Genomic DNA, 23,487 nt, shown 5'->3' with positions numbered 1-23,487 from the left:
TTCAACCCATTACATGCAGTCTCCCATCCTTCATCAAAGACACCAACCACGTTCTCGAACGCCTGGAATCCTTACCCAGTCTGTTACCCCCGGAAACCATCCTTGTAACCATTGATGCCACTTCCCTATACACAAATATCCTGCACGTCCAGGGCCTCGCTGCAATGGAGCACTTCCTTTCACGCCGATCACCTGCCACCCTACCTAAAACCTCTTTCCTCATCACCTTAGCCAGCTTCATCCTGTCCCACAACTTCTTCACTTTTGAAGGCCAGACATACCAACAATTAAAGGGAACAGCCATGGGTACCCGGATGGCCCCCTCGTATGCCAACCTATTTATGGGTCGCTTAGAGGAAGCCTTCTTGGTTACCCAAGTCAGTCAACCCAAAGTTTGGTGCAGATTTATTGATGACATCTTCATGATCTGGACTCACAGTGAAGAACAACTCCAGAATTTCCTCTCCAACCTCAACTCCTTTGGTTCTATTAGATTCACCTGGTCCTACTCCAAATCCCATGCCACTTTCCTTGACGTTGACCTACATCTGTCCAATGGCCAGCTTCACACATCCATCCACATCAAACCCACCAACAAGCAACAGTACCTCCATTATGACAGCTGCCACCCATTCCATATCAAACGGTCCCTTCCCTACAGCCTAGGCCTTCGTGGCAAACGAATCTGCTCCAGTCCTGAATCCCTGAACCATTACACCAACCACCTGAAAACAGCTTTCGCATCCCGCAACTGCCCTCCCGACCTGGTACAGAAGCAAATAACCAGAGCCACTTCCTCATCCCCTCAAACCCAGAACTTCTCACAGAAGAACCCCAAAAGTGCCCCACTTGTGACAGGATACTTCCCGGGACTGGATCAGACTCTGAATGTGGCTCTCCAGCAGGGATACGACTTCCTAAAATCCTGCCCCGAAATGAGATCCATCCTTCATGAAATCCTCCCCACTCCACCAAGAGTGTCTTTCCGCCGTCCACCTAACCTTTGTAACCTCTTGGTTCATCCCTATGAAATCCCCAAACCACCTTCCCTACCCTCTGGCTCCTACCCTTGTAACCGCCCCCAGTGTAAAACCTGTCCTATGCACCCTCCCACCACCACCTACTCCAGTCCTGTAACCCGGAAGGTGTACACGATGAAAGGCAGAGCCACGTGTGAAAGTACCCACGTGGTTTACCAACTGACCTGCCTACACTGTGACGCTTTGTATGTGGTAATGACCAGCAACAAACTGTCCATTCGCATGAATGGACACAGGTAGGCAGTGTTTGTTGGTAATGAGGATCACCCTGTGGCTAAACATGCCTTGGTGCACGGCCAGCACATCTTGGCACAGTGTTACACGGTCCGGGTTATCTGGATACTTCCCACCAACACCAACCTATCCGAACTCCGGAGATGGGAACTTGCCCTTCAATATATCTTCTCTTCTCGTTATCCACCAGGCCTCAATCTCCACTAATTTCAAGTTGCCGCCACTCATACCTCACCTGTCATTCAACATCATCTTAGCCTCTGCACTTCCGCCTCGACTGACATCTCTGCCCAAACTCTTTGCCTTTAAATATGTCTGCTTGTGTCTGTTCTGTATATGTATGTATGGACGGATATGTGTGTGTGTGTGGGGGGGGCGGCGCGGCGTGGGCGCGCACGGGTATATACCTATCCTTTTTTCCCCTAAGGGAAGTCTTTCCGCTCCCGGGACTGGAATGACTCCTTACCCTCTCCCTTAAAATCCACATCCTTTCGTCTTTCCCTCTCCTTCCCTCTTTCCTGAAGAAGCAACCATTGGTTGCGAAAGCTAGAAATTTTGTGTGTGTGTTATTTTATTGCGCCTGTCTACCGGTGCTTTCCCGCTTGGTAAGTCGTGGAATCTTTGTTTTTACTATAAATTATTTAATTGGATAGATAAAAAATCTATTCACTAAGCAGTGGCAGAATAAACACACAATACTGTTGTGATTGGCAGGTTTTCTGAGCCAGTGACTCCTTCTTCAGGCAGAAGGGCTGAAGGGCAAGGAAGAAGGGTGAAGGAAAAGAACTGGAGAGGTCTAGGAAAAGGGGAGATTTTGGGAAAGTCGCCTAGAACTGCGGGTCAGGGGAGATTTACTATATGGGATGAGAGGGAAAGTCTTTCCTTCTCATTCCGTATGGTAAGTGTCCCCTGACCCGCTTCCCCTCCAGCCCTTCTGCCTGAAGGAGCAACCACTGGCTCCAAAAACTTGCCAATCACAACAGTATTTTATGTGTGTGTTCAGCCGCCACTTGCTGAGTAGATTTTTTTATCCATACAATTAAATAATTTGAAACATTCCACGTGGGAAAAATATATCTAAAAACAAAGATGATGTGACTTACCAAACAAAAGTGCTGGCAGATCGCTAGACACACAAACACAAACACACACACAAAATTCAAGCTTTCGCAACCAACGGTTGCTTCGTCAGGAAAGAGGGAAGGAGAGGGAAAGGCGAAAGGATGTTGGTTTTAAGGGAGAGTGTAAGGAGTCATTCCAATCCCGGGAGTGGGAACTGATTGTTTTCATTGTTATACTAGAAATTAATATAAAAATGCCCAGTGTTTGATTGAAAATTCCTGCCAGTCTTTAAAATGTGCGTACATTCGATGCTGCCGGAAACCTATCTCTATATAGTAACCTTGGATTCAACTGGTAGCAGCAGTGCACAGATGCAACGAACATGAGCTGCAGTGATTCACAAGCTTGCTAACACTGTCTCCCTCCTGCCCCGCCATCACAAATGTGGAACATTGTCTAGCCTATGATGTGCTACTGCAGTCTACGGTACCAGTGAACTTGAATTGAAAGTGATTTTATTATTGGTAACAATACAGTATTTTTATTAGGAGCTAGTTTAATAATAATAATAATAATAATAATAATAATAATAATAATAATAATAATAAACACTGCTGCTGTTCTTTCATGTTGTGCTGGTGGTACTAAACTTAATCCAGTGGTCATTTCAAGCACAAAACATTGCAAAAACTTCTGAAATTCTGCCAGGTGTTGTTCATGTACATGACAAGGGTTGGATGGACAAGGCATCTTTTGGGCAGTGTATGAATACCGCATCGAAAAAATTGTTCAGCTTTTGAAGCGATCCACGAACCGATCCAATTTGTGACTTCTTCATGAGATCAGAAGTGTTGGTCAGCCAGGCCATGCACCATTGCTCTAAACAGGTGATCGAGGGAGCAATGTCTGGAGAATACGGGGGGGTTGGGTAGGACTTCCCATTTTAATGTTTCCACGTTTTGACCTCTGTTGCAATGTGGGGTCGAGTGTTGCCATGCTGCAGAATCACTTTATCGTACCTCTCGCTATATTGTGGCCATTTGTCTTTTAATGCTCTGCTCAAATGCATTAATCGTGTTGGATAACGAGCACATGTGATTGTTTCTTGTGGTTTTAACACCTCATAGTATATGACGCCAAGCTGGTCCCACCAAATGCAAAGCATGATCTTGGAGCCATGAATATTTAGGCCGTCGATGTGGAAGCATGGCTGGGATATCCCCATGATTTTTTGCATTTAGGGTTATCGTAATGAACTCATTTTTCGTCCCAGGTCACAATACTATGCAGAAATCCCTTTAGTTTTTGCCTCTGAAGCAACTGTTCACATACACACAAACGTCATTCAACGTCTCTTCGTTTCAGCTCACACAGGACCCAAGTTCCTTCTTTCTTTAACATGCCCATGGCCTTGAGACATTTTGAAATGGCTTGCTGTGTCACTCCCGCTAATCGTGCCAATTCTTCTTGAGTTTCACTCAGCAATGTCTCCAATTCTGCATCTTCGAAAACGTTCTCTGTTCCCCCACTATGCTGGTCTACGATGTTAAAATCACCGTCTTGAAGCGTTGAAACCACTCACAACACTTTCTTTCGCTAATAGTGTCTTTATCATATGTACTTGAGAATATTTGATGAGACTTGTCCTCTGTTTTCTTTATATTAAAATGAGAATAAGGCTCATAAACTGACATTTTCAATTAAGAACAATTTTATGGAGGAGACGCAAATTGACTAATGTTTGAATGAGGTTATGTTGACTGTGGTCCAAGCTAACTGCCTGACATCTACGATCAGTTTCTTTCGACTGCTACTTACCATTGTCGCCACCTATTGGCAAATGGCGGAAGCAAAGTTGTACACCTTTTATTTATTGTTTGTGCTATCCATGTATTATATTTTGAAAATAGGCTGACCACTTTATCCTCATCAACTTCAAAAGAGTTTAAAATATGAAGGTTCGACTCCTTATAATACCTAATGGCCATTATCTTTAAAACTTTGTGCTTTGCTTATTCAATTTTAATTGCTTTCTACAAATATATAGTGCTCTTAGTTTTTCATGTGTGTTAGTACTTTGTCACTGCTAATTTCCCCATTTTTTTTAACTGTTTGTGTGTTGATCTGCCAATATCACAGGCACAGCAGAGGGGGAGATAAGATTGGTATAAATATTTACAAAAATTTTCTGTATTAACAGCCCACTTCCATCCATTTTGCATTTTCTCCCTCAGAATGCACTCTTCTATTCATTCTCTGCTTAAGTGTCAGTTCCATTGCCTGCTCTACCCTGTGTGCCTTTAACCAATTTTTTCTTCATATGGTTAATACCTAGGTTTTAAATTTTTAATGTATGTCTGGGGGCATGCGAAAGCTGGTGAAAAGTAAAAGTATGTTCAGAATTTTTCACGCACTATGCGTGTTATAATGTATTTGAGTTGTTTATTAGTAAGGAAATCTTGAAAATACAATAAAATATTTTTTTTCTTTCTATGTTTAATGTGAAGGGGTGTACCAATTTTAATATTCTCCTTTTCTTTTTCACCAGATTGGGTATGCCGCCCACCTTGCTGGTGCTGTCGCTGGATTGCTTGTCGGAATCAATGTTCTGCGCAACCTACAGGTGAAATACTGGGAGAAAGTGTTGCGTTGGACATGCATAGTCTTGTATGTTGCACTGATGCTTGCTGCCATAATCTGGAATGTAGGATTCCCTGAATATTTTCCAGAGTCTGCATACAGCACATAGTGCTTTGTAGCTGCGACTGGGACAGAAACATCAGCTGATGCAAACATTAAGTCAGAAGCGTAAAGTTGTTTCCTTCCAGACAGTGCTGGTTTCTCTCATTATGCCTCACTTTTTAGGTGATGTTCCGGCCAGTTGGCAGACATTTTGATTTTAAAATATAGTGGACATAATTTCTAATTGTTGGTGATTATGATTGACGCACGTTGGTTGTGAAAATAGTGCCCATTGGAATTTGTGTGAAAGAAGACAAGAAGAAGAAAAGCTGGATGCAAGTATGGTGAAGAGACCCTGTGGTGATAAAATAATGCTGATAGCCCTTTGGGTGAGTCTAAGATTTATCAGATAACTAGGCAATCAAAACCACTGCCTATAGAAGTTCGTATTCACAGTTAAAGGTGTATAAGATACACCCATTGTTTAGAATACAGATTTAAAATTCTTTACATGTCCAGCACAGATAGAGCTTCGAAAAACTAGTTGAATAGTAGTTAAATTTATTACATTCAATGGATGCAGTCTCTTGTTTGCAAAGAAAATAAGAGAGACTGTATTACAGACCCCACAAAAGGAAAAGAAAAATAAGATCAGCACTTATTTGTAGTTTTATAACAGGTATGTCATGATTCAAAATACAGCTACAATGGTGTAAGTCCAACTTTGGAATGTCGTCAGTGAAACTTCCCACCAAAGAATATACCATTTAGCACACTCACACAACAATAGTAACATTTTAAATTTTGTGTGCTGAATCTATAATTCCGATTACTTGTCCAATCTTATTCTTTTCAAGCTGTTTTCCAATTTTGCAGACTCAATTTTAAAGCTGCCTAATGTTTCTTGTTCTATATTGTGTAATCAGTGTTGCTATATTTTTACTCTTATATATTTTTGATACTGTTATTTGTATACAAGCTAACAAATGTTATATAATTTATGAGGAAAACATTGAATATGTGCACTTAACAGTTTGTGTGTTATTTACAATGTTTGTAATGAGTATATACACAATAGCACTTAGATGAAACTGATTACTTTTTTTATGAATCTCTTCTTTATTTATATATTCTTTTTACATATGTATATTCTTCTACGTAGCATTGAATCTATTTACAGTATTAACTGCCTCAGACATCAAAGATGTCTGAAAATGTGTGAAGCATGTATTGTAATATAACTTCAAATTTTTGTGTGTGCTTCATGTTGTATTGAGTTGTACCTACAGTCTTTGCTGAAATGTCAGTGCCTTGTCTTAATACTTGTCTGCATAAATCTGTTTTATATAAAAGATTGTAGTATTCTAAGTATTGAACAGAAATATGCAATGTAAAGAAATGTATTTCCCCAGCTCCATAATTTGGGCTGCTATTTCTTTTAAAATTTTGTATTGAATGTGCCTTCTTAAAGTACCATTCTGTGATAAAAGTCTTTGGAGTATTGTCAACAATATCCTTATGTGTTGCAATCTTAAAGATTTAAGATTTTTTTTTCAAACTATAAAATAAGTACAAACTGTAAACAATGGATAAATGTATTTTTAATGTGTGTAAGTTATGGCTTAGCTTTTTCAGGTCTTTCGGGACACGAAATATTTTTATATATGATGATCCATGGCTAACATTGTATATGAGAGTCTTGTTGGAAAACAAACACACACACACACACACACACACACACACACACACACACACACACACACACACACACACACACACACACACCAAGTGACACCCTTTATTGTGCTATCCCAGTTCCAGTCTAAAATATCATCACCAGGACACAAAACATCACTGTAACATATTTGTGTACAATCCATGGTGATTTTGATCAGCAATCTGTCTCAAGTTTACAATGTGTAAAGTCTAATTGGTGTCTAAGTTTGAATCTTCGAAATGTTAGATATGAACAAAACTACATGTAACTAAAAAGCTTAATTTTATGAGGCATCACCTACTGATAACTTCTTTGTTGTTGTCAGATATTGTTATTTGCATATATTATTGTCTAAGAGCAAGATCTATGTGTCACCTGTGCCGTTATGTGGAATGTATTACACTGAAATCTAATTATAAGTGCAACTGTTCTCAGTGTTAGATTTTCTCACATATGTGATAGGAATTTAGAAGCAGATCTGACCATACACATTTCACACTTGAACCAGAATGGTAGTCTTCAAAATCATGTTATGTGTACATGTAGTTAAGTGATGTTTTGTTACCTGGTGATGTTACAGATTGAAACTGATAGCATGAAAGAGAGATTTATTTAGCAGATGTCAGTAAGTTTTCCAACAGGATTTTCTTCTCAAACCTGTTATATGGCTATAACAAGTTACAAGGCTATGATGACAGTCAAAACAAGTTTTTTGTTGTTGTTTTATTATTATTATTATTTCTGTTGATGTTTATTATTATGTTGTAAATTCTTGCTTTTTGTTCATGTTTATATCTATTTTATTACAAATGTTGAAATTATCATCCAGCATCTCTAAGTTTTTATGAACAGTTAGAGAGATTGTTGCCAAGTCTTTAAAATACTTTGTGTTCTCTTTGTTTTGATTGTAGAATTTGCTGTATTAGTACTTGCAATGCTGTTGGAACAGTGCAGTGACTACAGGTCCTATTTTGCTTTTCTTCCTGAGAGTGGTTAGTTACTTTCTTGTTCCCTTTTATTAAGAGAATTGTAGTTAGTGTGCATGAAGCTCAACCCTCATTTTTAGGCTTTTATAGGTATATATATTGTCACACTGGCTTGATTGGAGTACCTTTTCCCCAACTCTTCTTTGTTATGATAGTGTGTACTCAAAAGAAGCCAATTTGAAGATTTCTTGTATTGGATGACTAATAATTGCAGTGTTGAAGGACATATTGCAATAATTACTGTGTCAGAAGGCATGATGCATTTTGTCTTCTTCAGGTGCCTACATTCAGGGAAGGTGTGTTTTTTTTCTATTGCCTTGAGTGTATGGTGTCTTTTGATGCAAGATTTTTCAAAAACCTATGATGTACACAAATACTCAGGACAGCGTGTGCTATATTTACTTGTCATTATTGCTTTCCCCTCTTCGTTATATCTATTGATTTCCTGTCGTGTGACTTGAAGTTTGTGTATTAAAGTTTAATTATTAGGTCAAAAATAGTAGGAAATATGTGGTGCAGTTTTATTTTTTGTTTTCAATTTAATGCAGTGGGATATATTTTTATGGTCGTTATAGAATATTTGTGTTGAAGCTAGTGTGCACTTTCACTTTTCAACACTCATCTCATGAAGAGCAAAAGCTATCCTTAAAATATTTCTCATAATGCTAAACAGTCCATTCAAAATACAGGCTCTCTTATCAAACTTATATTCATTTTGTATCATATGCACAAGCTGCCCCCCCCCCCCCCCCCCCCCCCCTCCTCTTACCCCACGTACACACACATGTGCAGAGAGAGATAGAGAGAGAAATTTGGCAAATTGGTTTCAACCAAACAATTTCTAACTTAAAATGGTTCTTTAATTAGATTGAATTTTGTGGTGTGGGTAAGTGAGGTAAAAGATCTGAAGATGATTTTTTTTAAGAGAACCAAAACTAGTCATAACAAAAAAAATGTGCTTTGTGATCCAAATGGAGGAGAACTGTTATCTTTTTATTTTGAGTAACATAGAAATTAAAAGCAGACTGAAGTACTCTACTGATTTTATAACATTTTGTAGTGATTAAAGCTTAATAAAGAGTTATTTCTATCTTGTGCAGAGTACAGTATTTAACATAAGTATTTAGAATATATGACTGTGTTTAAATTTTCTGTTCTTCTAGAATTCTATTCCGAGATGTATCACTTGACCTTTGAACTGGAAATAAGGTGATGAACACTTAAAATTTAGGAGTCATCCTGTTTCTGTGGCATCATAGAAGAATCGTGAAAGACGAGGGTGAAGTATTCCCCATTTATTGCTGTGGGAGCATTGACTGTTCTCCTTGGAGCTTGAATTTTATTTGCACACTGTTTATTTGAGTGTTTGATCTGTCATATTGGTATTGTTCAGTTGAATTTATCCTACTTTTTCTTCCTCTTGCTTGTACACACTAGTTTTTGTTAAGGGGAAGCAAAACTATCTCTCTTATTTGCATTGTTAGCTATCTCTTCTGTCGCTTATAGATCATAAAAATGCATACATTGCTTTCTTATTGTTAGTGCTCTGTCCCTCACATATCCAACACATAACAAAGGCTGACAGATTTTGACTTTTAGTCTGTGGCTTGCATGAAAATATGAGTATCTGACTAAATAGATGGCACTGATCACAAGCTGAAGCATGTGTTTCTACAGCACATTGGGTTTTTGCACCATCATCACATCAAAATCTGTGCCCAGTGAAATCGGGAATCAATTACAGGAAGCTGTAGGCAAAATGGAACACAAAAATGGTAAAAAAAGTAACATGAGACACATGACCCTTAAGAAGCAAATATGGTGATTTGGGCTCTCACTGGATGGAAGTTTTGCTTCTGTTAATCCTTGATCACCCTCCTTGTGGATGTCGCTTCTTCTTCATGTGTGATACACCATCGGTAGTCAGACATGTTTATTCTGCAACAACCTTGATAACAACATTCCAGAGTTTAAGCTCCTAATGGAACCATTCACCATGTTCCTATGATGCATCAGCCAATTTGGCCTCAAAATCTCTGGGTGTGACATAGGACCTTGTGTCCTACCTGTTTAAATGACTGTAGCTTATCTTCCACCATTTACTTGTAATTAAGCTGCTTATTCTGGCCAAGGAAATGATCCACAAATTTTTTTAAGCTTCTACAAAGTTGCTATTCTATTTCCAACATTATACCATCAATGTGTTCATCAGACATCAACTTACATGTATCTGATCCAATAGATATCCTTTCTTTCGCATACTACTTCATCAGTCCTAATTTGATGTGCAGTGTAGGCAATAAAATTAAATCTGGATTAACCAGATGCTTGTTAACAATATTCTTCGATCCCATTCTCAGGTTTTTCCTTTTAAGTCACTCTCTCATACTCCACTGCTCATGATATCCTCTCCAGTCCCATTCACACATATAGCGGGCATCTTGGTGAAACCTGTTCACTGGCTGAGAAGAATGCCAATCACTTTAAAGTCACTGCATACAACCCATTAGTGTTCTTCATACTTCAGATTTTGAAGGAGTACATGTATAGTAATGTATTTCCCTCCTGTGTGTACTGAATACACAATTGAAATTGAAGTTTACTAATTTCCAGTAATGAGAAATACTGCTTTCAAACTTTGCTTTTAAAAATTGGTACATAACCTCAATTGATTACTGCCATACATTTGAGCCCCCACTTTCATCAGTAATCTGGTGATGTCTGCAGAATACAATTAAACCATTTAAAATAAAAGATTCTCTAAAGTCTTTATCACAATTTATGTACACAGAATATGATATATTGTGTGCAAGTAAATTATTTTCACTGAGACGTGATCCTAGAAGTTATGTTGTGTCTTTTCAAGAGTCCCAAGTCTTTCACCAAATTGTTAATTTCTGTTTGAGTAAGAGATTTTGGATTACTATCAGTACCACAGTCAGATTCATTACTTTCTTCACTTTCCTTCAGTTTAGAGAATTTTCAAATGATGATGGTGGTGTAGAGAGGATCGGTAGGCCTGGACCGATGGGTATAAGCCATGAAAATGTATCCGGGCTATTCACACATTCTCTTTTTGACGTATTGGACACTGCACTGATGAAATAATGCAACTCAGTGCACTTAATCACCTTTAGCTCTCACACTCGCTCAACTGTTGATTTCTGCAGTGACAATGGAACATCTGCTTCAAATTTCATTCTCCCCCTGCTTCTACTTCACCCTCTTATAGTACAGATATCCAGTGTTGGCACATTTATATAAATTATACTACAGAACATAGATTTAGCAACCAGTAGTCAATACTAAATAACCCACAGTAGCCTGGGAGGAGGGGTAGCTGTACAGAGAAAACTGAGAGTGATGGGGAAAAAACTGATATCATTTTCATGTTAAGGGGTGCCAGGTTAGTGCAGAACACCACTTACATTCTAGGCTCTAGTACCCTTGTCGACCTCTGATGATTGTCCCACAATTATTTCTGCTGCTGTTTCAGTTTGGTGCTCATTGCAGTAGTGCCTTACTGCAATCATCTCGCTGTATTCATCATCAGTTGCTGTAAATTACTTGACACATTCTTTATTTATTGAATTTCACTTTCTTTAGTTTATATTTAATTATAATATTCTGTTGTGGCAATGGCCTCATCTAGTCAATTAAATGCTGAATGGTGTGTAGTTTTGTTGCAGCATGTCACAATTAGTCTGAAATTATTTGAATTTAATTCTCTTCTGGAACAGCATGTGTAGGAGAAACCAAGTGGCAACATGAAATACTCATATTTCCTGAGATGTTTTTCTTAAAACTTTTTACACTTTTAGATTTTATTGTCCTTTCAATTTTAGTTTTTTTAATGTGATTAGTCAATATTTTCATATAGGTTGTACTCTCATGCACTGAGATGTTCCACAGTACGTTACAAATCACATAATTGCGTTTTACACTAAGTTGATTTTTGTTTCTACGTGAATGATGGGGTAGTAATAACAGTTGGGTGCCACTAAATTTTATGCATTATTGTGTGTGGTGGCACTATGTGCAATAAACATGGATGATGATGATCGTGAACAAATTTGGAACAATTTGTGAATCAATGATACAGTGAATCATAACTGTCTTTTTTTGTTTTACAGCCTCTTTTCTGCAGTCACAGTTATACAGTTTATATAGATTAACATCTTCTTTTCAGCTGTAATAAAAACCTTTTTAAGATCAAACCTGTTTTGCATTATTTTAAAGCAGCTTCAGTGGTCAGGCTTTTACGTTTCTTAATGTATTCTTAATGTTCTTGTACATATGTGTTAGATTTTTGTATGCAGCACTTTCACTAACATGAAACATATTTGTTCCTTTTATTGTGTAGGTCTACTGCCCTCTTGACATTTGTGTACTTCATTTTGTAGTACATGAAATGGTGAGAAGGCTATGTTCGTGCACAACATACAAATTTAATTATATTTCGTGTTAGTGAAAGTGTTAGGGATGTAAAAAATGGAAGTAACTTTTCGACTTATCTGGCAGCTTCGAAGAAATGTAAATGATAACATCTTGATGTATTGCCACTTTTTACAGTTAGTACCAACGTTCATTTCATGTAGTCGTCTGTGTTGAGTTAAAGTAACATGATGATATCATGTTGTATAACATGACAAATGCCATCATGTCACCCAGCATGGCGTTTGTCATGTCGTGCAATATGATACAACATGTTATTAAAGTTTAGGATGCAAGCCTCACCTCTCTGGGATACTCCCTATTACAGATGTGCCCCACACTCATATACATTCTCATATAGATGTATCCCACTCTCTAGAAACACATAAGTTTGTGTCTATTTATTCTTACTCCCCTCACCATACATGTAACAAGATGTGGGTCTAAGAGAACTCACTGGCTGGGGTAGTAGGTTTAACTCATAAACGAGCATGAATATGTCACAATGTTTTGATTTAAATGTCTTTAAACCTGCCTGGTAAGTCAAAAAGCTAGTTCTCTTCTCTTACACCCCTAACTCTGCCCCGGACATATTCGTCTTTTTTGTGCTAGGGTAGGAGCATTTTTTTAGTCTGGTACTCAACTTTTACACTACCATAATTTTGAGATTAGAAGTCATAATTTGGCAACCAAGGTAGATTTTTTATGACTCAGGCGATGATTGATCGAGTATAGGTGTTTAATTGTCTTTCAAACCATGTTGCTTAAAATTGTGCCAATTGATAAAGCTTTCACAAAACAACAGTATTACCATTAATTGCTTGTATTTGTCCATTTTCTTACAAAATTTGAACAGATTCATACAAGTTTGAAATACAGGAGTGGCACATGTATAAAAACTCAAAAAAGAAAAGTTTTTTGCACGTAAAATCCAAATAAAGCTAGATTTTTGAAAGTGCGTTTTCAGTTTTATTGTAAGAATGCATTTTTTATTTATTTGATTCACTTTAAACTGTTCCTGCACATTCAGTTCATGTAAGAACGAATCTTATGTGCTACATTTAGCTCGACTTTAAACCACCATGCCTTGACAATGGATAAAGATTATTGGATTAGAAAAAATTGTCTTTACCTTTGTGCAAAGCTTCAATCAGTATGTACAAGTTTAAAGTATTGAAGCATTGTGCTTCAAAAACCTCCCAGAAAAATGTATTTTTTGCACCAAGGTCCAGTACACTGGTGGCTCAAATCTGAACCATCAGTCTTCCTTCAGTGTGGAGTTATTTAAAATTGTCTGTTTTGGCACACTAAACCTGAATGAGGGTGACTGTTTGTGAATGTAAAATCCAAATGGTGCACATAAAATCTTTTGCAAAACAAATTAATCAATTCGCATAATTTGCCGCATGCCAACTCCGTTTCATCGTTCAAGCCTTGCTTGATGTACTATAACATAGCTACAATAAGAAAGACGTATTTGAATGGGTATATTAATGGCCACTGGTCCAGGCTAAATAAAAAAATTTTCACTCCATGTTCCTAGCTTAAATGGGAACAAAGTACTAGGAACTCCTCCACCAAATTGTGATTCTGTGCACAGACTTTTGAGATGTACTCATATTTGTTACAGTGCTTGTAAGCTTGTAGATGCGACAGGTCATTTTCAAAGTTTATATTAGACATGTGAATGCAGCTTTTTAAAAAATTTCTTTTAATTACCTGGCTATGTAGTGGTCATCTCTTTTCCCTACTTTACAACAATTAGTCGAATTGCGTGAGAGGTTAACTTGCCAGCAATACAGAAGCAAAAGTTTTCAATAAGATTATTTCATCCAGTGTGTGGTGTGGTGTGCCACCTTTAAAGTATACACTGTGCAGGTAATGCCCCACATGTCTTATATCTCTAAAAAATGATGTCTTTATTGATAACTAGGTCTAATCAATCCTCATCTGTTTACTTTAATATTATTAGTGTTTATATTGATAATTTTAGATCAAACAAAGATAATCCCAGAGACACACTATTTTTCAGTGAAGAACATTGTGAATACCTCTTATTTGTAGAAATTTTGTTGACCATATTGTGTAAAGGTGTGTGTGTGTGTGTGTGTGTGTGTGTGTGTGTGTGTGTGTGTGTGTTCTGAAAGTATTCTTCAGACATCTATTACTTTTATGTGGAAAGTGGGTTATTTTTTTATATTAATGAACACTCTTTTGTGTTCATTGTCCTTTTGTATGATTCAAAATATTACATTAAAACAAATTTTGTGAATAAATTGTTCATAACTTTTATACACTGTGTTCATTTTGTACAAAAGTATACTGTATGTGTTTTACCTTTTTCCAGTGTATTGCTTTTGCACAAGATATATTTATATCATAGTTTATGTATTGTGTGATGCACTGTACTTTCATCATTCTCCATCCATGTACGCTTTAATAGTCTGAATAAAACCTTGTATTTCTGTAAAGATTTGTAATTTTTTAAAGTTCTAATGGTAACCTTGACTGTATGCAGAAATTAAAATCAAAATTATTGCAGTCTGTTAAAGAAATTAATGCTGGAAAAATATTTCTCACTTTCAAGTGAAATGTTTGTGATAATAGAATCAAATTCCTTCTATTAAATGAAATCTATTACAGTATTTCAACAGTTGCCCTTCTGACTGAATATGCTTTTCAGTTACCTAGACTTCAATGTGCATAGTAAGTTATCTTCACATGTCAATGGCATCTCCCAAGCAGAAAAATGTAGCAAAACAATTTGTAGATCTGTCTCATCTAATCAAAATTTTTAACATCTCATTCGCTAGAGTTCAAAATGACAAACATTTCCACAATGACTTTTGGATTCTGCAGCAGTGTGTGTCCTGTTATAAACTCATCAACAAATTAAATCTGATTGGTGTACTGGATTCTTTGAAGCGGGGAAGAGGTGTTCCTAAAATTTTTTGTTGTGAAAGTGATTTTGAGCTCGCTCAGTAAAAAACATTGATCATGAAAGGAAATGGTTCAGGTTTGAGTCCCAAACTCCTAACAATTTTGTCACGAAGCTTTAGGAACTTGTGATTTTCATAGAGGTTGAAGGAGATACAAGAACTGAAATCTCTAGCTTTTCAACAGTTCTTCAATTGCCAAAATTGTCGGTTATAACTGCATTTGATGATGAAAAGTGTGCTGTAACTGAAAAAAAAGCAGCCAATGAAATGCTGTGATTAGCTTTATGTTCATACTTTTTGTAGTGTAAAACTGTAAATACTAGAAAGACAGTGCTGTATATGAGCATGTAGGTATATTAACTTGTTCATTGATACACTTTGTTGAAACAGCTCCCAATGAGTAGGTTTTTGTCATCAATTACTTACTGAGACATAAGACTACTATTAAAATGGATTCGTTGGCTCCTCAATGAAAATTTATAGTTATTTGTGGGTTTCAGATACTGAAACACTATGAAACAAAAATGAAAAGAGTAAGCCAACAACACTGAGAACACACTGAAATCTGTCCAATACTTTGGTTAATCTGACAAGACAAAACCTTAAAACCTTATTGTCACATAAAATAGAGAGTAGATCAAATGGTTTTTCCCTGTCTTGTCATAAAACACATGTAGGGGCATAGAGTACCTACTGACCACTCAATGCTTCTGCTTTTCAGTAATTGGTCTCCTTTGCTCCTAAAGCATATTCAACTAAAATATGTCATATCAGAATCTAAATACCACGATCTTTTTGCTCTGGTGGTCATCTTGCCAGAGATGGGATTCATGTGTCATAACTCAGTCTGGATCACTTAATCATCCTGTCATTGGATAATAAATTTTTCTGCATTTGCTGGTTCCAAACTTACTCACTCTTCCTCTCTAAACACTTGGCCCTATGTCTCAACATCAAGATTAATGCACACAGGGGAGCTGCAACTGTAAATACTATAAATGCCCCCTTGGCTGCTTCATCACAATCATCGTTATCAGTGCCCCAAATTTTCATGTCTCTCTGTATCTGTGCCTAGCATCTACATTTATGCTCCACAAGCCGCCCTATGGTGCATGGTAGAGAGTGATTTCTGTATCACTGCCACTTTCTACAAATTGTCACTTTCCACAAATGTGACCCTCTGTGAGGGCTCGAATCTCTCTGATTTTATCTCTGTGGTCTTATCTTGAGGTATATGTAGGAGGACCAGACAGTGGGTGGGATAGGTTGCATGCACCAGTGATACAGATTGCTGTACTGTAAGCACAACCATAACGAAGGATATCTGTTGAGAGGCCCCGAGGTTCTTGAAGAGGGACAGCAGTCTTTTCAGTAGTTGCAGGGGCCACAGTCTGGATAATTGAATGACCTGGTATTGTAACACTAACCAAAACAGCTTTGCTGTGCTGGTACTGCAAACAGCTGAAAGTGAGGCGAAAACACAGCTGTAATTTTTTAGGAGGACATTTGGCTCTACTGTATGGCTAAATGATGGTCTCCTCTAGGGCAAAACATTCTGGAGGTCAAATAGTACTCCATTGGATCAGGGTCAGGAAGACTAGCTTTTTGCAGATCAGAGTGTGGAATGTTGGATCCCTTAATCAAGCCAATAGGTTATAAAATTTAAAAAGTGAGATGGATAGGGTGAAGTTAGATATAGTGGGAATTAATGAAGTTTGGTGGCAGGCAGAACAGGAACTCTGGTCAGGTGAACATCAGGTTATAAATACAAAATAAAATAGGGGTAATGCAGGAATGGGTTTAATAAAGAATAAGAAAATGGGAATGTGGGTAACCCACTATGAGCAGCATATCGAATGCATTATCATAGCCAAGATAAGACATAAAACCCACACCTAATGCAGTAACACAAGTTTATATATAGCAACAAGCTCCGCAGATGATGAAAAAATTGAAGAAATGTATGACGAGATAAAAGAAATTAAGATCTTAAGGGAGATGGAGTCTTTAGTTGTGATGGGGGACTGGAATTCAATAGTAGAAAAAGGAAGAGAAGGAAAAATAAGTTGGTTTTTTGATTTGGGACATGGGACCAAACAGCGAGGTTGTTGGTCCCATCAGATTAGAGAAAAATTATGAAGGAAATCAGCTGTGCCCTTTCAAAGAAACTATTCTGGCATTTGCGTGAAGTCATTTAGGAAAACCACAGAAAACCTAAATCAGGATGGCTGGACATGGGTTTGAACCCTTGTCATCCCAAATGCGAGTCCGGTGTGTTAACCACTCCTCCACCTCGCTCAGTGAAAAATAGATGAATATGGACTGGGGGAAAGGAATGAAAGAGGAAGCTACTTGGTAGAATTTTGCACAGAGCATAATTTAATTATTGCTAACACTTGGTTTAAGAACTCTGTAAGAAGATTGATTCTTGGAAGAGACCTGGAGACACTGGAAAGTTTCAGATTGATTACATGAGCATTGCCCATAAAGTAATACACCACTTTTTTTTCTCAGCCTAAAACAGTGCTACGAATGCAAAACTTTATGTGTGTATTATTTGAAGTGTCCTGAGTGAGCGCTCCAAGTTTCTGTCACATCTGATAGGTAGCGTAGCTGTGGGACACTTTCAAAATGGCGTCTGTAGATGATGTATTTTACAAGAAACATACCGTCATTGAATTTCTCACTGCAGAGAAAGAAACTGTGTGGAATATTCACAAATGCTTGTGCAAAGTTTAAGGAGCATCTGCTGTCGACAGAAGTATGGTTAGTCGCTAGGCATGGAGGGTGAGGTCATCAGAAGGTGGTTCAGTGGAGCTCCACAATTTGCAGCAGTCGGGGAGGCCATCCATGGTTGTCACACCTGGCATGTTGCAGCGAGCTGATGTCATTTGTGAGAACAGATGCATTATTAGCTGGCAGTTGGTACTGCATCTGTCAATCAGCAAAGGAAGTGTGGATGCAAGCACTATTGGATATTCAAAAGTGTGTTCAAGATGGGTCCTGCAGTATCTAACGGTGGATGACAAATGACACAGAAAAACCATTTGTCTTGATTTGTTGCAACATTTTGAAGCTAAAGGGGAGGCCCTCTTGCCCTGGTTTGTGACAGGTGACGGAATGGGTTCACCATTCTGACCCCAGAACTAAAAGACAGTCAATGGACTGACACCATTCCCATTCCCCACAGAAGAAAAAATTCAAATGCCAAGAGCTCAGCTGGAAAACCAGGCCTAAGCAAAGAAGAGAAGCTGAAAAGTGGAAGGTATATATAGAGGGTCTATAAAAGGGAAATGAAACTGAAGTCAATGTTATGGAAATGGAAGAGGATGTAGCGGAAGATAGGATGGGAGATATGATACTGTGAGAAGAATTTGATGGAGCACTAGAAGACCTAAGTCAAAACAAGACCCCAGGAGTAGATGACATTAGACCAGAACTACTGACAGGCTTGAGAGAGCCATCCATTTCAGTACTCTTCCATCTGGTGTGCAGGATGCATTGGATGGGCAAAATACCCCCAGGCTTCAAGAAGAATGTAATAATTTCAGTTCCAAAGAAAGCAGATGCTGACAGTGTGAATAGTACTGAATCATCAGTTTAATAACTCATGATTGCAAAATACTGACACTAATTCCTTAGCAAGAATGGAAAAACTGGTAGGAGCTGACCTTGGGGAAGATCAGTTTGGCTTCCAGAAATTTTGGAAGTAAAGTTAAATGACGTTACTCGTTGAATAAATGAAACTAAAGCTTTGTTATGAAAAGAATGACTTTCAGTAACCTCTGTGTAACGTAATGTAAAACTGAGAAAAATGCAAGCAATTTACTTTTGATAGGTATAAGATTGAATTGAATTCTTTTTAAGCAAAAGAGCAATTGATTTTAATTTCAATGTAACCACAATAAAATACTTACTAAGCCAGCAGTTGTCACTTGCTAAGCTAAATACAGAATAAATGAAATTGTACACTCTCAATTTGGGCTGTTTCTTTGGTTATTAGTTTTGCCAGTGAAATTTTACATTACTTTAATTGAATGAAGATAATACTCATAATTGCAAATTAGTCAAGCCTCTGTTACGAAATGCAAGAATGAACACTTACTGAGGCAGAAAATTTAGACTGAAACTGGCCATTACCAAACAAACAAAACTGACAGCAAATAGTTGTTCTACTTTCATATTCTTAAGACACCCGGTGATTGTGTGGAAAGGAACCCTGCATGGTAATGATGTCTGAGGACAGTGACAACACAGGTGCCCTACAAGTGTTAACTATAGCAGGTTATTATTCAAGTTAGTCATACTTTGTGAAAGAAATGTTACTGGGTAGTGCTTCTAGATGGTTACTTATATTTTATCACTTTACAGTCTTACAACATTGTAGTTGTGTGGACAATGAAGAATGTAGCCAATGACAATGCTGAGCTGCTGCTGTTGCTGCTGCTGGTCGAGAACCTCGAGTCGTCTCCAGAGCCGCAGATAATTATGTGGCAGGTAATAGCTAGAATTGCAGCTTCCTCCGCCTGTTCATCCTACCATGCTCTCAATGCTTGCGGGTTAACAAATGTGGTGTGCCTCCACTTGTGCAATCATAGCTGCACACCTCATTTGCAGGAGCACTCACCAAACACTTCTGCACCCTTTCATCACTCAAGCTGCTCTGCTTCCTCTCTGCTTGCAGTGCAACAGAGACTCTCCATACCCAAAGATAAACAATGGCACAGCTACTGCTATTTTGTCTTTGCTATTTATTCATTAAAATAAAGTTCTCTTAGCTCATTGCCAGCAATTTACAATATTTACATTATAATCACAATCAGTTATATACAGTCAGTAAGAAATACACCATTACATCCATTCCATATTAACTATAGCTTCTGTAATAAAGCTTACATATTCAGAATCAGAAGTGTCGTACAAGTTATCAACAGATATTAAATGCCAAAAAGATTGGGATGGTGCAGAAGGTATTTTATCTGCAATTTTGGTGTTACAGCTTCTCTTAGAAGATAAGGAAAGGCAAGCACATGTTTATAGCATTTGTAGACTTAGAGAAGCCTTTTGGCAGTGTTGACTGGAACACTCTCTTTGAAATTCTGAAGGTAACAGGGGTAAAATACGGGGAGTGAAAGGCTATTTACTACTTGTACAGAAACCAGATGGCAGTTATGAGTTGAGAAGTGTGAAAGGGGAGCAGAGTTTGAGAAGGAAGTTGGCAGGGTTGTAGCTTATCCTTGAGTTGCTTAATCTGTGTATTGAACGAGCAGCAAAGGAAACAGAAGAAAAATTTGGAGCAGGAACTGAAGTCCACGGAGGAGAAATAATGACTTTGTAGTTTGCTGCTATCATTGTAATACTGTCAGAGATAGTGAAGGACTTGGAGGAACAGTTGAACGGAATGGAGAGTGTTTTGCAAAAAGGATATGAGATGAACAACAACAAAAGCAAAACAAGGATAATGGAATGTATTAGATTTAAATCAGGTGATGCTCAGGGAATTAGATAAGGAAATGAGACACTTAAACTAGTAGATGAGTTTTGCTGTTTGGACAACAAAGTGACAATGGCTGAAGTAGAGAAAATATAAAATGTAGACTGTAATAACAAGAAAAACGTTTCTGAAGAAGCGGACTTAGTTAACATGGAATACAGGTTTAAGTATCTAGGAATCTTTTCTGAAGGTATTTGTCTGGTGTGAAGCCATGTATGGAAGTGAAACATGGATGATAGAGTCTAAACAATAAGAGAATAGAAATTTTTGAAATGTAGTGCTACAGAAGTATACTGAAGATTAGATGAGTAGATCATGTAACTGATGAGGAGGTATTGAACAACACTGGAGTAACAAGATATTAGTGACACAACTTGTCTGAAGCAAGGGATTGGTTGATAGGACACATTCTGAGACATCAAGGGATCTGCAATTTAGTATTGGAGGGAAGTGTGTTGAGTAAAAATCATAGAGGGAGATGAAGAAACAAATACAGTAAGCAGATTCAGAAAGATGTAGGTTACAATAGTTATTCAGAGATGATGAGGACAGTGCAGGATGGAGTAATGTGGAGGGCTGTATCAAACCAGTCTTTGGACTGGAAGCCCCATCAACAGCAACATGTGGGTGGAAGCAACATGTTGGTTGAATCTTCTAGGAATGTACACTCTTGGAACTTTTGACCATAATCCACATCATGATTCAGAAAGCATCTCTTGCAGTGTTTGCCACTGTAGTTGTCTGAGCTTTTTGTACTTACCAAATGAAACTGTAAGAAAACATGATGATCTTCTTTGGGTCTTCTCTGTTTCCTCTATTGATCCTAAATGACATGGATACCATATTGACAGACAGTTTCCAGGTATTGACCAAATGAGGGATTTGTAAGCTACCTCCTTGGGTGAAGGATTATGTTTCCTGAGGATTCTTTTGATGAATCTGTCTGGTACCTGCCTTACCCACAGTTAATTTTCTGTGGTTGTTCTACTTTAAATTTCTTCTACAGAAACTGATAGATGTTATTTGCAAGTAATTGGTTCTAATGATTGTTCTGCAGCCATGTGATCATACAGTAATGTGCCTTTCTATCTATCTGTACACAGTACATTACATTTATTTTTGTTGATGGTCAATTGCCATTCCATGCATCAAGCATCGATCCTGTGCTAGTCTTCCGATATTTTGCTGCAATTTTGTTGATTGTGACTTTCTGTATTCAACAGCATCATCCAAAAAAAGCCTAATCGAACTACTGATGTTATCTACTATGTCCTCTGAGGGATACTCAGGAAGTTAGAGCATATGATGAATCCTATAACTTGATTACATTTTATTTACTCCAGAATCCTTCTGTTTCTGTTCCTGAAGATCCACTTACTGAATATGGTGGGGGCAAAAGGCAGAGTAGCTCAAAGTTGTCCTCCACTTAGCATATAGCTGTAGTGTAGAGTTAAAATTTTGTCAAATAATAACTTGAAAATAAAATCTGGAGTGCATTCTCCTTATACTGTGTTAAATTTAAAATAATTCTCTACAACATCAGCACTTAGGATGAACTCAACCACAGTCTAAGGACTGAGTACACACCAAGCACCACAAAGTCTGTGTTCTGTGGACCACAAATGGCTGTATTGTTTATGAATAAATTATGTGAGGATGGGGTGTGAGTCATGCTTAGGTAGCTCAGTTGGTAGAGCACTTGCCCGTGAAAGGCAAAGGTCCCGAGTTCGAGTCTCGGCCCGGCACACAGTTTTAATCTGCCAGGAAGTTTCATATCAGCACACACTCCACTACAGAGTGAAAATCTCATTCTGGAAACATCCCCCAGGCTGTGGCTAAGCCATGTCTCCGCAATATTCTTTCTTTCAGGAGTGCTAGTTCTGCAAGGTTTGCAGGAGAGCTTCTGTAAAGTTTGGAAGGTAGGAAATGAGGTACTGGGAGAAGTAAAGCTGTGAGGACGGGGCGTGAGCCGTGCTTGGGTAGCTCAGTTGGTAGAGCACTTGCCCGCAAAAGGCAACGGTCCCGAGTTCGAGTCTCGGCCCGGCACAGAGTTTTAATCTGCCAGGAAGTTCCATATCAGCACACACTCCACTGCAAAGTGAAAATCTCATTCTGGAATTATGATTACCATTTATAGGGGGGCTTCTGAACAAGATGTAACACCAGTAACTGCACCTTACAAGAACCTATTTGTTACTTCAGGTTAGTGGCAGGTCATTAACCTCAAAACAGAGGTTAGAGGTGCAGTGGGATCTAGAGGAGCTTTTTGCAAGCCTTATTCCCAGATGGTGGATGGCATGGACTTGTTGATGCATGCACCTGACATCCATAATCAGTCTGGACACACCAAAACTTTATAAACTTGAGCAGATTAGCTTGTTGGTCACTCAAGACCTGTGGCTGAATCACACTGCCTTGAAGAAATTATCTTTCACATCCTTCAGATGTGATACCCACAAGAGCTTGTCATGAAAAACAATGAACAGGAACCTCACCAAACCTCTTATGTTTGGAATGCCATCTCCCATTTTTATTGTGAGTGGGTGGCAAATGGCTCATGCACTATGTTCTTGTATGTTGAAAGTTGATATACTCTGTTGAAAATCTGAAGCCAGTGTGCAGTGTAACCTAGGGGACATGTTGCTTACTGAATGCCATGGATGCAGTGAGCACTACAGCCCCACAATCCAAATAAATGCCTTTTGGACAATAATTATTTAGCAACACTTTGAAGTGTCAATGGCGCCAGTTGTAGTATTTTGGTGGCATGAAATTTGACCCAACAACTTACCATCTGGTTATACTCATAATTAGTTTCATGGATAGGTTGTTGTGTGCAGTCCTTAGGTTAGTTAGGTTTAAGTAGTTCTAAGTTCTAGGGGAGTGATGACCATAGATG

General features: G+C 38.1%; 1 protein-coding gene and 1 non-coding gene across 2 annotated transcripts in view; both read left to right on the top strand.

The window, feature by feature from the left end:
- The window catches only part of LOC126284345 (rhomboid-related protein 2-like), a 52,843-nt gene extending 41,809 nt beyond the window's left edge, over nt 1-11,034 (top strand). Inside the window, exon 8 of the mRNA XM_049983199.1 lies at nt 4,885-11,034. Within this exon, the coding sequence (XP_049839156.1) occupies nt 4,885-5,085 (201 nt within the window). The 3' untranslated portion in view covers nt 5,086-11,034. The remainder of the gene's footprint in view (nt 1-4,884) is intronic.
- Nucleotides 11,035-22,560: 11,526 nt separating this feature from the next.
- On the top strand, nt 22,561-22,635 carry Trnal-caa (transfer RNA leucine (anticodon CAA)). The gene has a single exon. It is a non-coding gene; the product is annotated as a tRNA-Leu (tRNA).
- Nucleotides 22,636-23,487: the final 852 nt, after the last annotated feature.

This window comes from Schistocerca gregaria, chromosome 8, assembly GCF_023897955.1.
Source record: "Schistocerca gregaria isolate iqSchGreg1 chromosome 8, iqSchGreg1.2, whole genome shotgun sequence".
NCBI lineage: Eukaryota > Metazoa > Arthropoda > Insecta > Orthoptera > Acrididae > Schistocerca > Schistocerca gregaria.
The sequence above is the reverse complement of the archived record's forward strand: the minus strand, read 5'-3'. Positions and strand labels throughout refer to the sequence as shown.